This window comes from Vipera ursinii, assembly GCF_947247035.1.
Source record: "Vipera ursinii genome assembly, chromosome: Z".
Classification (NCBI taxonomy): domain Eukaryota; kingdom Metazoa; phylum Chordata; class Lepidosauria; order Squamata; family Viperidae; genus Vipera; species Vipera ursinii.
In genome coordinates, this window is record NC_139517.1 from 47,195,119 (window position 1) to 47,209,655 (window position 14,537).

At 51.3% G+C, this 14,537-nt stretch overlaps 1 protein-coding gene across 1 annotated transcript in view; it reads left to right on the top strand.

Annotated features, from left to right (window-relative positions):
* LOC310648476 (tubulin gamma-1 chain) overlaps window positions 1–14,537 on the top strand; it is a 54,296-nt gene that overhangs the window by 10,373 nt on the left and 29,386 nt on the right. The window contains exon 4 of the mRNA XM_083376326.1: window positions 5,532–5,600. Coding sequence (XP_083232452.1) covers window positions 5,532–5,600 — 69 coding nt within the window. The remainder of the gene's footprint in view (window positions 1–5,531; window positions 5,601–14,537) is intronic.

The following is a 14,537-nucleotide window of genomic DNA, read 5'->3' on the forward strand; positions in this document are numbered from 1 at the left end:
CACCCTTTGATTCCTCTCTCAGACATAATTTTATAAACATAGTAGCATCCCAAGAACTCTACTCTGTTTTGAACCTGATAGCCTCCCACCCATTTGATAAGAATTTTTCACTCCCTTATCTTATATTTGCCTTGATATGAGAGGACCATTGTAAAGCATATTCACAAGAAGAGTTCCCTGACTTCGATTTAGGTCTCAGTGCCAATCTGTTCCCCAGTTACAAGTGCTGAAATAAAGATGGTCATTAATCAACTAAAGCCTGGCAAAGCTCTAGGCAATGGTTTTATCATTCCTGAAATACTATGAAATAAGCTGAAATAGTGCCCCCTCCCATTCCCCCCCTTTTATGTATATTGATCACGCTGCACAAATTCTAGAGCATTGCAGCCTAATCATTATTGTCCCTATTTACAAAAGTGGCATCTGAGTCTTGCCTGCTAACTATTGGCCTATCAGCCTCTTTAAGTATAATAAGTAAGTTGTATGCTAGACATTTATACAATAAATTACTCAGTTGGATTGACTTAGAGCAGGGCTTTTCAACCTTTTCACTGATTGTACCACTTTTAGGATAAGGCAGTATTCAAGTACCACCAGTCACCTAGCAAGGTGTCAAAAACGTGGTAACCCTTTAAAAAGGAACAAAGTGATAAAGTACAGGCACTCCTCCACTTTACAACAGTTCGCTTAGTGACTGTTCAAAGTTACAATGGCACTGAAAAAAGAGACTTATGACCATTTTTCATACTTATGACCGTTGCAACATCCCCAGGGTCACGTGATTTACATTTGTATCCTTGGCAACTGATTCTTATTTCTGATGGTCACAGTGTCCCAGGGCCATGTGATCCCCTTTTGCAACCTTTTGACAAGCAAAGTCAATGACTAGGGGGCACTTGGGGGTGGGGCTGTGGGGGATCCAGGGGTTTCCAGTGAAGGGTGGGATTGGGGTGGGCACTAGGGCAGGGTCCATTAGAGGAGCCTCATTGTCCCTCTTGGGCTGCATGAGGGACTCCCAGATGGTGGTGCGGGTTGCCCAGAGCCCTGGGCAGCAGAGGGCAAGCGCCCAGCCCGGTCCTCGAGCTCCCGGGGCACCAGGACCCTGCAGCTCAACCCAGTCCAGCCCCATTTTCCTGAGGGGGTGCTCGCTGCACTTCCTCCTCGAGGCTGCTGCTGTGCTTGCTCTCCTTGGCCAGGTTGCTCATGGTGGGTGCAGGAGGGCAAAGTGCGTGGGTCAGAGGGAGGCCCACTCCCTCTCTATGCGAGGAAGCATCCTTCACAATAGGATGGAAGACTACCAGGTTGGGCCAGGAGGAAGGGGCAAGGGGATGGCAAAAGGGCAGCAGGGCTGCTTGTGGCCAAGTGCTAAGGCAGGACTTCCCTCAGAGCCTTCCTTCCTCTCATTATATCCTTCCTTCTTCCCTTTTTCCCCCTTCCCTCTTCATTCTCCTTTCTTTTTCCTTCCTTCCCCTCGTTTCTTCTTTTTCCTTCCTTGCTCTCTTTCCTTCTTTTTCTTGTGTCTTTCCTCTTTCCCTTTCTCCTTTTCTGTCCCTTCTTGGATGCTCAAATGCAAAAGGGGAAACATTTCTCGATGCCTCCTTGCCCTATGATCAAATGCCACTTTGGCTAGTAGTCTAAGGCCACTTAAAAGACTGAGAACAAACAGGCCCAGTTTACCCCGTGCTTGCTTTTAGTGGGGCGTCCACAGACAATAGTACATCAAAGCTGTCAAAATGGGGGCTGTGATAGTTGATCAGAGCTCCTCTGTTTTTTATGTGCAACAGCTTTAGCGTTCAGGAACAAAGGTGGCTTAGTTGCTTTTCTATTAATACACAATCCTTAAAAGGGCTCTCTTGTAGGGACCGTGCCTTGGTCTAATTCAGACTGGAAATATAGCAAAGGAAAATATTTCCCCCAACTCTGCTTTGTCCTGTTTTCCCCACTGGAAATGGCTATTAGCAACACTCAAGGAAGGGATATTTTCCTAAGAGCTCACAATTCAAGAATACCAGTGTTAACTTGGATTGCCAACAAAGTTCTGTCTGTGACAAAACAGAACACAAAATTGCTTTCTCATTTGAATTGGGGCATTTCCAACTGAATTGCCCTTCCTTCCTTCCTTCCTTCCTTCCTTCCTTCCTTCCTTCCTTCCTTCCTCCCTCCCTCCCTCCCTCCCTCCCTCCCTCCCTCCCTCCCTCCCCCCCTGCAGAGGTGGCAGCAGGCAGGCTGCTGTGGGCAGAGGTTTCACATTTTGATCCCTTCACATTTTGAGCCTTTGCATTGCTCTCAGCTCACCTCTTCCAGACTCGCACATGTGTTTGTATGTGTGGGCGGGGGTGGTGGTGTCTCATCCCTTTCAGCCCTGCGCCCTCAACAGAGGCCTTTTGCGATGGCAGGCTGCAAACTAATGAAAGCTGGGTTTTTGGAATACTTGTTGCTTTTTCTCAACATGCCACTGATCGCATTGTGTCCTGCCCCCCTCAGCTCCTGCCCCCAGCCCGGTGGAAGGCTGCAAGAAGCTGCCATCACAGCTTCTCTCGTCTCTCCATTCTTTTCCTCCCCAATGCCACAGTGTGGGGCTGCAAGAAGTGAGACCCCCCCATGTGCATGTGTACACACACACACACAGACACAAACGTGCACAGGTCTGGGAGATTTGAGCTGAGATTCACACAGAGGCCCTTCAGGCAGAGACAACAACGGGGAGGGCTCAGAATGGGAAACCTCTGCCTGGAGCCTCGGGCAGCTTTAAAAAATGAACCTGCAAAGCGCCCAGAAGGCAGTTCCTTTTCCAGCTCCTTCCTTCCTCCATTCCTTCCTTTCTTCCCTGCTTCTTTTTCCTTCCTCTAAGCTCAGGAAGGGATGACGGGAGGGGGAAAGATTGCCAGTGCTGCTGGTGGCCATGCTGCCGCTGGCCATAGCTGTCCCACACAGGCAGGGGTGGTCTCGGTGAAAGGGAAGCCTGGTGGCTTTGAGGCGAGGTCAGCAAGTGGGCATGGCATTGATCTACTAGTGGGGCCATCAAAGCCAGAACGTGCTCTGCTTTAGATCCATGGGAGAGGCCTGAAGCCAGCAAGCCCCCCCCCTGCCGTCTCTGCCCCACCCCTTTGGGGTGCACAGAGAAGGAGGCGAGCGCGTGAGTTCTGGCATCCTGGGGGACAGGGAAGCACTTCACTTACCTTTTTTCTTCTTCAGTGGTCAGCAGAGACGGTCAGGGATGCCGGGTGCTCGCCACCTCCTCTTCATGCACACAGGGGGCAAGGCGGGGTCAGCCCCTCGCTGGCCCTTTCCCACCAAAACCTTTTATATCCTCTCCTCTCTCCCCCTTTTCTCTTCAGCGCACCTCCAGCTTCCAGAAGTGCTGATTAGCTGGAGTCCCGACAGCCCTGCAGCTCCAGCTGTCTCTCCCTCAGACTTATGCGGCACTGTCGCCGCTTCATTTCATTCCTCTCCGCCCCACTACCACTTCTCTAGGACAGTCGCGTACCACCTGCCAGGTGCCAAAGTACCTGACTTAGAGCATGTACTGGCAGATGAGCAAGCAGGCTTTCTGATCTGGACACGCTATTTATGGGCAGGCCCTTATTCTTTAACACCTGGCCAAAAAATACATGTCCAAACAAGGTTTATTGTTAGGTCTGCATTTAATCTAGTTCCCAGAGAAAACATCTGGTCTTAGCTCCTGCATACAACGTGACAGACACCTATTACTGCTTATGCACAACCTTTAAAAGAACTCTAGAATCAAAATTGGAGGCACCATGTACACTAATGAGATTCTAATCTGCAAACGAGTAAGGCAAGGATGCATTCTAGCCATTCTGATATTTAAGTTCTATATAAATTCTCTTGTTGCCCCCAATTAAACCAATTAGAACACCATCTCCCAAAACTAGCTAATAGACATATTAGCTGTTGTATGCAAATGATATAGCTCTTTTATCACAAAGGCAAATTTGACTTAGATGAGCCTTTAATGCTGTGGCTAGTTACTTCTCTGAAGAGGTCTTTGAAATCAACTATAGCAAAACTAAGATCATGAACTCTGCAAAAAAACCCAAAACTTAAATTACATGCCTGGAAGATAAATGGCCAAAACATTGAGCAAGTCGAATGTTTTAAAAATCCGGGCATGGTTTTCCATAAATCTACTAAACAAAGTGCACATCTACACTATGTCATCCAAAGTGCCACAAACCCAACAGTAGCAATTTAATCTTTTTATTTTTTCCAGAGGAGTACAGCATCTATTCAGCTAAGGTTAGCACACAATTACTTACTCTTCTTTTACTCCTCTGAAACGGGTGCAATCCAAATTCCTAAGAGTCATATTTCAGGTAGCATAAAGGTAAGGTAAAGGTTCCCCCGCACGCGACTCTAGGGGCCGGTGCTCATCTCCGTTTCAAAGCCGAAGAGCCAGCGCTTGTCTGAAGACGTCTCCGTGGTCATGTGGCCGGCATGACTAGACGCCAAAGGCACATGGAACGCTGTTACCTTCCCACCGTAGTGGTCCCTATTTTTCTACTTGCATTTTTTACATGCTTTCAAACTGCTAGGTTGGCAGAAGCTGGGACGAGTAACAGGCACTCACTCTCTTATGCGGCACTCGGGATTCGACCCACCAGACTGCCGACCATTTGATCAGGTAGCATACTGCATCTCAAATGTAGGGAGGTAGGACTAGCCAAAATCGAAACAGGTGCATGGATTTACATTTGCACATTGGTTAAAACTACTTTTTTTTCTTCAAGTTTGAATTCTCTCCTTATGGAAGACAATTTCAAATCAGTATGGTTCAGGACCATGTCACAAAAACTCCACTATCTTGGTTTCTTCAGGGAAGTGCCTCTAATGATCTGATATGAGTGTCCACTTAATGCACTTAAGAATGTATTAAAGATCTGGAAATTCAGCAAGATCAGGCTGCTCTTCCCAAGAATGTTTTATTTGTGTAGTCAAACTCCCCCTTTTAAAGCAGCAAGATATTTATATCAAATAACTGTCCCAAAAATCTGAAGGACATTAATTTTAGCACACTGCAATGCACTTCCCACAGCAATTTTAGAAGAATGGAATAGAATAGAATTAGAATAGAAGTGAATAGAATAGAATAGAATAGAATAGAATAGAATAGAATAGAATAGAATAGAATAGAATAGAATAGAATAAACTTGTGAGCTGAGACTGAGCTGTAGACAAGGGGCTAATGAAACTAACTCATGTTGTGTTATACTGCATCTTGTATAAGGACTCACAGACTCAATTTATAATACCTTACCTAATAAAATAATCTGGGAAATACTGATCTTTTTTATGTGCAACTACTGTTATCAGCTCAGTATGAAGTAATTTCTCTGACTGTGGCCAAATTCTGCTATGCTGTATGTAAAATTAGGCAAACTTTAACTGCCCACTGTTAATCTACCACCAATTGCAAGATGTTATTCTGTCTTTCTTGTGCTTTTTTGTTTTTACTATTATCCTTTTTTGTAGTGCTTTTATTTGCTGGTCTTGTTTCATGTGATTTACAGGGAGAAAAGATCCATGAAGATATTTTTGACATTATAGACAGAGAAGCTGATGGCAGTGACAGTCTAGAGGTAAGACAGACTTGTGGTGCTGACCCTTAGATGACCTATAAATTTCTGGACCTGGAAAATGAATGCTAGTTCTGGACTACAATGGCCATCTGTTTAGCTTCACAATTAAGGGGTGGGGGTAAACCCCTTGGCACACAGTGGGGACAGTCCTCAAATCGAACATTCCCTCTGCTTGCAATCTTCCCTGCCTCATTAACCTTCTGGGAAAGCTGGCAAAGAAGATTGCAAGTGGAGATCACATGATTGCAGGGCACTTGACACTTGGTTATAAATGCAAAGGGGTTGCCAAGTACCTGAATGTGTTCATGTGATGGAGAATTTCATGATGGTCAAAAGTGCTTTATGGGCTGTAAAGTACCTGTTCCTGGGCTATTGTGACCGTGAATGGCTGTTAAACAGTCGTAAGTTGAGGACTATCTGTAATGTGGAGGCTGTCTTCTGATTGCTCACTGCAAAATAAACTTGTAGAAAGTAGATAATCTGATAATCTAGTAAAAATCTATTACTAGATTCTAATTACTAGAATTTAGTAGTAATTATCTTTCATTCTTCAGGAAGATTGAAGCAGCAAAGATAAATGTTGATACAGTATATTTAAACTGTGACAAAATGATGAGCTATTTTGAAAAAACACATAAATACGTCTTCCCTTACGATAGAGATTCTCTCTCACAGAGACATACATACAAAGACACATTTATTCTCATAACAATCCTGTGGCATAGGTTAGGTGGGTGTACTTATGACTTTGAATTCTGGCCTCCTTGTCTAAAAGCCAAGGCCTCCCATTTTGAATATTGGAATGATTGAACTGGAATCCTGGCTTTGAAAAGGAAAATTTTAATCTACCGTATATACTTGAGTATAAGCCGAATTTTTCAGCCCACTTTTCGGGCTGAAAAACTCCACTTCGGCTTATACTCCAGTCAACAAAAAAAAGAACTGTCCCTTAGTTCGGAACAGGCTGCTGAGAGAAGGGAGCGGCAGAGCCTTGCAGAGCTGGCGGCAGTCCAGCGTTGTTTCTCCCCCTCGTGCGTGCGTGTGTGTGTCAGACCCACGGGAATGGCTGGTAGGGAAGCGGCATTCCGGCATTCCCCCCCTTCCTGTGTGTCGAGCCTACGGGGCTTGGCACACAGAGAAACGCAAATGCCGGACTGCCGCCACCTTTACTAGCCATTCCTGCGGGTCTGACACACACACACACAAACACACACACACACACACACACACACACACACACGACGCCGGGCTCGGCTCCTTGGCAGGAGGGGCAGCCCCTGCCACGCCCCCCTCCCGGCCCGCAGCGCCGCGCCGCCGCCGCTTCCTCCGGGCAAGTTGGGGGGGGCTTGCGGGGCGAAGGCACCGGCCGGGGGGCAGGCAGGGCGGGAGGGCGGCCGCGCAGCTCAGCGCCGCCCCGAAGCCACAGCCAGCCGCCGCCGCCCACGTCCCGGCGGAGAGAGCCTGCCCTGCGGAGCGCGCTCGCTTGCTCGCCCGCTGCCTCGCCCGCTCGCCCGCTGCCCCGCTCGCTCGCTCGCCCGTTGCCTCGCCCGCTCGCTCGCCCGCCCGCTGCCTCGCCCGCTCGCTCGCCCGCCCGCTGCCTCGCCTGCTCTCTCGCCCGCTCGCTCGCCCGCCCGCTGCCTCGCCCGCTCGCCCGCTCGCTCGCCCGCCCGCTGCCTCGCCCGCTCGTTCGCTCGCCGCCTCGCCCGCTCGCCCGCCCGCTCGCTCGCCGCCTCGCCCGCCCGCTCGCTCGCCCGCCGCCTCGCCCGCCCGCTCGCTCCCCCGCCGCCTCGCCCGCTCGCTCGCCCGCCGCCTCGCCCGCCTGCTCGCTCGCCCGCCGCCTCGCCCTCCCGCTCGCTCGCCCGCCCGCTGCCTCGCCCGCTCGTTCGCTCGCCGCCTCGCCCGCTGCCCCGCCCGCTCGCTCGCCGCCTCGCCCGCCCGCTCGCTCGCTCGCCCGCCGCCTCGCTCGCTCGCTCGCCCGCCGCCTCGCCCGCTCGTTCGCTCGCCGCCTCGCCCGCCCGCTCACCCGCCGCCTCGCCCGCTCGTTCACTCGCCGCCTCGCCCGCTTCCTCGCCCGCCCGCTGCCTCGCCCGCTCGCCGCCTCGCCCGCCCGCCCGCTCGCTCACCCGCCGCCTCGCTCGCCCGCCGCCTCGCCCGCTCGCTCGCCCGCCCGCTGCCTCGCCCGCTCGTTCGCTCGCCGCCTCGCCCGCTGCCCCGCCCGCTCGCTCGCCGCCTCGCCCGCTCGCTCGCCCGCCGCCTCGCCCGCCCGCCGCCTCGCCCGCTCGCTCGCCCGCCCGCTGCCTCGCCCGCTCGTTCGCTCGCCGCCTCGCCCGCTGCCCCGCCCGCTCGCCCGCCGCCTCGCCCGCTCGCTCGCCCGCCCGCTGCCTCGCCCGCTCGTTCGCTCGCCGCCTCGCCCGCTGCCCCGCCCGCTCGCTCGCCGCCTCGCCCGCTCGCTCGCCCGCCGCCTCGCCCGCCCGCCGCCTCGCCCGCTCGCTCGCCCGCCCGCTGCCTCGCCCGCTCGTTCGCTCGCCGCCTCGCCCGCTGCCCCGCCCGCTCGCTCGCCGCCTCGCCCGCCCGCTCGCTCGCTCGCCCGCCGCCTCGCTCGCCCGCCGCCTCGCCCGCCCGCTTCCTCGCCCGCCCGCTGCCTCGCTCGCCCGCCCGCTCGCTCACCCGCCGCCTCGCTCGCCCGCCGCCTCGCTCGCTCGCCCGCCCGCTGCCTCGCCCGCTCGTTCGCTCGCCGCCTCGCTCGCTCGCCCGCCCGCTGCCTCGCCCGCTCGTTCGCTCGCCGCCTCGCCCGCTGCCCCGCCCGCTCGCTCGCCGCCTCGCCCGCCCGCTCGCTCGCTCGCCCGCCGCCTCGCTCGCCCGCTGCCTCGCTCGTTCGCTCGCCGCCTCGCCCGCTCGTTCGCTCGCCGCCTCGCCCGCTTCCTCGCCCGCCCGCTGCCTCGCCCGCTCGCCGCCTCGCTCGCTCGCCCGCTCGCTCGCCCGCCCGCTGCCTCGCCCGCTCGTTCGCTCGCCGCCTCGCCCGCTGCCCCGCCCGCTCGCTCGCTCGCCCGCCGCCTCGCCCGCCGCCTCGCCCGCTCGTTCGCTCGCCGCCTCGCCCGCCCGCTCACCCGCCGCCTCGCCCGCTCGTTCACTCGCCGCCTCGCCCGCTTCCTCGCCCGCCCGCTGCCTCGCCCGCTCGCCGCCTCGCCCGCCCGCTCGCTCACCCGCCGCCTCGCTCGCTCGCTCGCCCGCCGCCTCACCCGCTCGCTTGCTGCCTCGCCCGCTTGCTCGCCCGCCCGCTGCCTCGCCCGGGACCAGCGGCGCCGCCCCAAAGCCAGCCAGCCCGCCGGCGGGCGGACGGGTGGAGAGAAGCCCGGCCCGGAGGGGAGGGGAGGGAGCGGAGTCGCCGGGGGTGCAGCCCGGGGCCCACGTGGAAACAACGCTTGACTGCCCCCCCCCAAACACACAAAAGCGGCAAAAGCAGGGGGAGAGAGAGAAATGCCTTGTTCTCTCGTCTCAGCAGAGACTTGTTTCGGGGGATCCAGCCTCTGTCACCCCCTTCTCTCAGCTGGGCAGCTGACAGAAAGGGGCGGCAGAAGCTGCATCCCCCGAAAGAAGTCTTCGCCGAGAAAATGGGCGCTGAGATTTTCTCGGCGAAGACTCACCTTCTCCCGTTCACCTTCAGCAGCTCCGCCAGGCCCGTCCAGTGCCCTGCTAGCAGAGCTTGACAAATGCAAAAGCTGCTTTGGTTAAACACTGGAAGGTTTAGTGATTAACCCACCCCACCCCACCCGGTCTTCTTGCTGTTTCTCTCCATCCTCACTCCTACGCACAGGGGCTCTCTGCCTCTTCTACTACTTCTTTTTCTTTCTTTCTTTTTTGCTGAGGTGTGCGTCTCTCTCTCTCTCTCTCTCCCTCCCTCCCTCCCTCCCTTCCTCCACACACACACATTCTTCGGTAAAGAGATTCACTCGATCCATGGTTTCAAGGTTGGGGTAGAGAAATCCCGGTTTGTTTCAAGAAACCGGGGTGGTTTATAAGCCTATAGATTTTAGACTTTGCATCTTGTTTTGCTTCCTCGGTTCCCACGAAGCCCGAAACTCTTTTTTTCCCCCTCTGGTTTCTGCCCAACTGTCAACTCGTGGTAAAACAAAGAAACAAACAGAAAGCCCTTGCCTCTGGTTCCTGAGGAAAGAAAAAGTTGAGGGAGAAGTGGAGAACATTCCCTTCTTCGTTGAAAGCTGAAAGCAAATGTGCTGCAAAATTCTCTCTCTCTCCCTCCCTCCCTCCCTCCCTCCCTCCCTCCCTTCCTCCACACACACACATTCTTCGGTAAAGAGATTCACTCGATCCATGGTTTCAAGGTTGGGGTAGAGAAATCCCGGTTTGTTTCAAGAAACCGGGGTGGTTTATGAGCCTATAGATTTTAGACTTTGCATCTTGTTTTGCTTCCTCGGTTCCCACGAAGCCCGAAACTCTTTTTTCCCCCCTCTGGTTTCTGCCCAACTGTCAACTCGTGGTAAAACAAACAAACAAACAGAAAGCCCTTGCCTCTGGTTCCTGAGGAAAGAAAAAGTTGAGGGAGAAGTGGAGAACATTCCCTTCTTCGTTGAAAGCTGAAAGCAAACGCGCTGCAAAATTCTCTCTCTCTCTCTCTCTCTCTCCCTCCCTCCCTCCCTCCCTTCCTCCACACACACACATTCTTCGGTAAAGAGATTCACTCGATCCATGGTTTCAAGGTTGGGGTAGAGAAATCCCGGTTTGTTTCAAGAAACCGGGGTGGTTTATGAGCCTATAGATTTTAGACTTTGCATCTTGTTTTGCTTCCTCGGTTCCCACGAAGCTGAAAGCAAACGCGCTGCAAAATTCTCTCTCTCTCTCTCTCTCTCTCTGTTCTTGATGAGCTCACGAGTGCTCAAGGACAAAATAGGGCTGGGCAGAGCCGGCAGTTAAAAATAGGATGCAGATAAAAGGAAAGGTAAGGAGGGGTTCAGGTTGAGAGGAGAGGCTGCGTAGCCTTAGTGTAACTCCTGTGTGGGCTGACTGGGTTGCCTCCGATGGGCTCTGACAGTGGAACAGAATGGAATAGAAAATATGGAATGGATTGGAACAGAACGTAGAACAGAACAGAACAGAACAGAACAGAATAGAATAGAATAGAATAGAATAGAATAGAATAGAATAGAATAGAAAGTGAATAGAATAGAATACAAATATAGAAAGTGAATAGAATAGAATAGAAATATAGAAAGTGAATAGAATAGAATAGAATAGAATAGAATAGAATAGAATAGAATAGAATAGAAATATAGAAAGTGAATAGAATGGAATAGAATAGAATAGAATAGAAATATAGAAAGTGAATAGAATAGAATAGAATAGAGAATGGTAATAAGAATAGAATAGAATAGAATAGAAATATAGAAAGTGAATGGAATAGAATAGAATAGAAATATAGAAAGTGAATAGAATAGAATAGAATAGAGAATGGTAATAAGAATAGAATAGAATAGAATAGAATAGAATAGAAATATAGAAAGTGAATAGAATAGAATAGAATAGAATAGAAATATAGAAAATGAATAGAATAGAATAGAATAGAAATATAGAAAGTGAATAGAATAGAATAGAATAGAATAGAAATATAGAAAGTGAATGGAATAGAATAGAATAGAATAGAAATATAGAAAGTGAATAGAATAGAATAGAATAGAATAGAATAGAATAGAATAGAATAGAATAGAGCTGGAAGGGACCTTGGAGGTCTTCTAGTCCAGCCCCTTGCTCAAGCAGGAGGACCTATACCAGTGGTGGTGAACCTATGGCACGCCTCCCATAGGTGGCACTCAGAGCCCTCTCTGTTGGCACGTGCGCCACCACTGCTGCCAGCAGCAGGTCCTTGTCGGTTGGTGGACTGGAAGAAAAGGGAGGGGGAAGCATTTTACATGCGTGCATGCGTGCACGGGGCCACGAGCAGGCACATGCTGCAAAGGGGGCAGGGCTAGTGCCTGCCTGATACTCACTAGCCCAGCCCCGTTCTCACATGGTGCGGTGCCTTGTATCTGCACCCTGCGGCGCGGCGGTTGGCGTTTTTGTGCCTTGCGGTATGGTGGCCCATTTTTTGCTCCCCCTTTTTTTTTGTGCCAGAGGCGGCACTCAGAGGCACCTCCCTGTCCCCTCCCCCGAGGGCACCAGAATGCCGATGCTGCCTTGGCACTTTGTGATAAACAAGTGGGTTTTGGCTTGCGGTTTGGGCACTCGGTCTCTAAAAGTTTCGCCACCACTGACCGATACCATCTCAGACAAGTGAATGTCCAGTCTCTTCTTAAAAACCTCCAGTGATGGAGCACTCTTGATTTCTGGTGGCAAGCTGTTCCACTGGGCAGCTGAGAGAAAGGGGCGGCAGAAGCTGCATCCCCCGAAAGAAGTCTTCGCCGAGAAAATGGGCGCTGAGACGCCTCATTCTCTCGCTCAGCAGAGACTTCTTTCGCGAGATCCAGCCTCTGCCGTGCTGCACCGAGAGAACAGCAAGCCGCCCCATTCTCTCGGCGGAGCACTCCACCGCCCCATTCTCTCGGCGGCTTGCCACCCCGTTCTCTCATCTCAGCAGAGACGTCTTTCGGGGGATCCAGCCTCCAGCTGCTGCATTTCCCAGCCTCGGCTTATATTCGAGTCAATAACTTTTTCCAGTTTTTGGGGGTGAATTTGGGGGTCTCGGCTTATACTCGAGTCGGCTTATACTCAAGTATATACGGTATATCACTCTCTTGATGCTGGATTAGGTTATCTTATTCTAAAAAATAGTTTCCCTGAGCTGAAAATTTATAGACTGGAAGGTTATAAAAGTGCATAAAATGGCAATTTTATAGTGAGCTAGAGATAGAAAGTGATTCATATCTAGTAAATGATAAAAGGATACAGCATGAGAAACTTTATTTTAATTAAATCAGCATAAGATGATATAACACAACAGGAATACAGGTTACGACTATTCATTCAGCTAACTGTTCAGTGGCACCAAATGGGGATTGTTGTGACTGTTGCAGTGTCCTAATCATGATTTAGTTGCTTGGGTGATTGGCTTGCAATTATGGCATTTGCCTTATCTTGCAGTCACATGTTCATAATTTGTGACCTTTCTATCAAATTCCCACAAGCAAAGTCAGTGGGGAAGCAAGCAGGAGGTCACGAGTTGATCCCATTCTTTTTTTTACCTGCCTGTCCATACTCCATAGCACCTGCCGTTTTGGCCACAGAAACACATTCTTTCTCAGAATGAATATACATCACAGAGTTGTTGGGGGGAAATGGGGTGATGGAGTGATGTAAACATCATTGAGCTTTTGAAGAAAAATGGGATAAATATGTCACAAGTAAATAAAATCAAGGAAGGCCTTATAAAATGATCTGATCAAGCAGTGTTTTATTAGTGTTACAGGATCAAACACAAATTTATAAAAGAATGTCCCTTCTTGAAAACTGCCTACCGCTCCCCCACATTTCAGTCCCACACTTTACATGTGTGACTATTCAAAGTTACAACAGCACTGAAAAAAGTGACTTATGATTGTTTTTCACACATACTGTATGACCTTTGTGGTATCCCTATAGTCATGTGATCAAAATTCAGACAGTTTGCAACTGATTCATATTTATGATAGTTGCAGTGTCCTGGGGTCATGTGATCATCTTTTGCCACCTACTGACAAGCAAAGTCAATGGGGAAGCCAAATTCACTTAACAACCATGTTACTAACTTTAACAGCTGCAATGGTTCACTTAACAACTGTGGTAAGAAAGGTCATAAAAATGGGACAAAACTCAACAAATGTCTCACTTAGCAACAGAAATTATGGGCTCAGTTGTGGTCGTAAGATGAAGACTCCCTGCATATTATTGCTTATCAGTGTTAAAAAAAATGTAAAGGTACTAAAGATAAATATTTAATTTCTCTTTTTTTCTACCTGTCTATCTATCTATCATGTTTTATCAACAAGAACAAAATGCAAAACAAAAGAAACAGAAAAATATACATCCAACAATAAGAAAAAATGTATAAAAAAGAAAAAAATAACCCAAACATCTAATAAGTCTAAGATTAAACATACAGAAAAATCTACCCTGGCTGGATGCTGGAAAGAAAATTTTAAAAACCTCAGTAAATTCTTCCTTTATATACCGTATATACTTGAGTATAAGCCGAATTTTTCAGCCCACTTTTTGGGCTGAAAAATTCCACTTCGGCTTATACTCCAGTCAACAAAAAAAACTTACCGAGGACTTGTGCGCGGCCGAGGCTTTGGTGCTTCCGGGATTGCGCGCACCTCTCCCAAGCAGCCGCCGTCCGGAGACCTGCCGAAGTTTGGGGAGGTTTGGGGAGGTGCGCGCGCACCTCCCCAAACCTCCCCAAACGTCGGCAGGTCTCGGGATCTCCGTGCCTTGCCTGCCTGCTTCTTTCCGCTGCGGAAAGAAGCAGGCAGGCAGGTCACGGAGATCCGGAGACCTGCTGACGTTTGGGGAGGTTTGGGCACCTCCCCAAACCTCCCCAAACGTCGGCAGGTCTCCGGATCTCCGTGCCTTGCCTGCCTGCTTCTTTCCGCAGCGGAAAGAAGCAGGCAGGCAAGGCACAGAGATCCCGAGACCTGCCGACGTTTGGGGAGGTTTGGGGAGGAGATCCGGAGACCTGCTGACGTTTGGGGAGGTTTGGGCACCTCCCCAAACCTCCCCAAACGTCGGCAGGTCTCCGGATCTCCGTGCCTTGCCTGCCTGCTTCTTTCCGCAGCGGAAAGAAGCAGGCAGGCAAGGCACGGAGATCCCGAGACCTGCTGACGTTTGGGGAGGTTTGGGGAGGAGATCCGGAGACCTGCTTCTTTCGCAGGCAGGCAAGGCACGGAAATCCGGAGACCTGCCGACGTTTGGGGAGGTTTGGGGAGGTGCCCAAACCTCCCCAAACGTCAG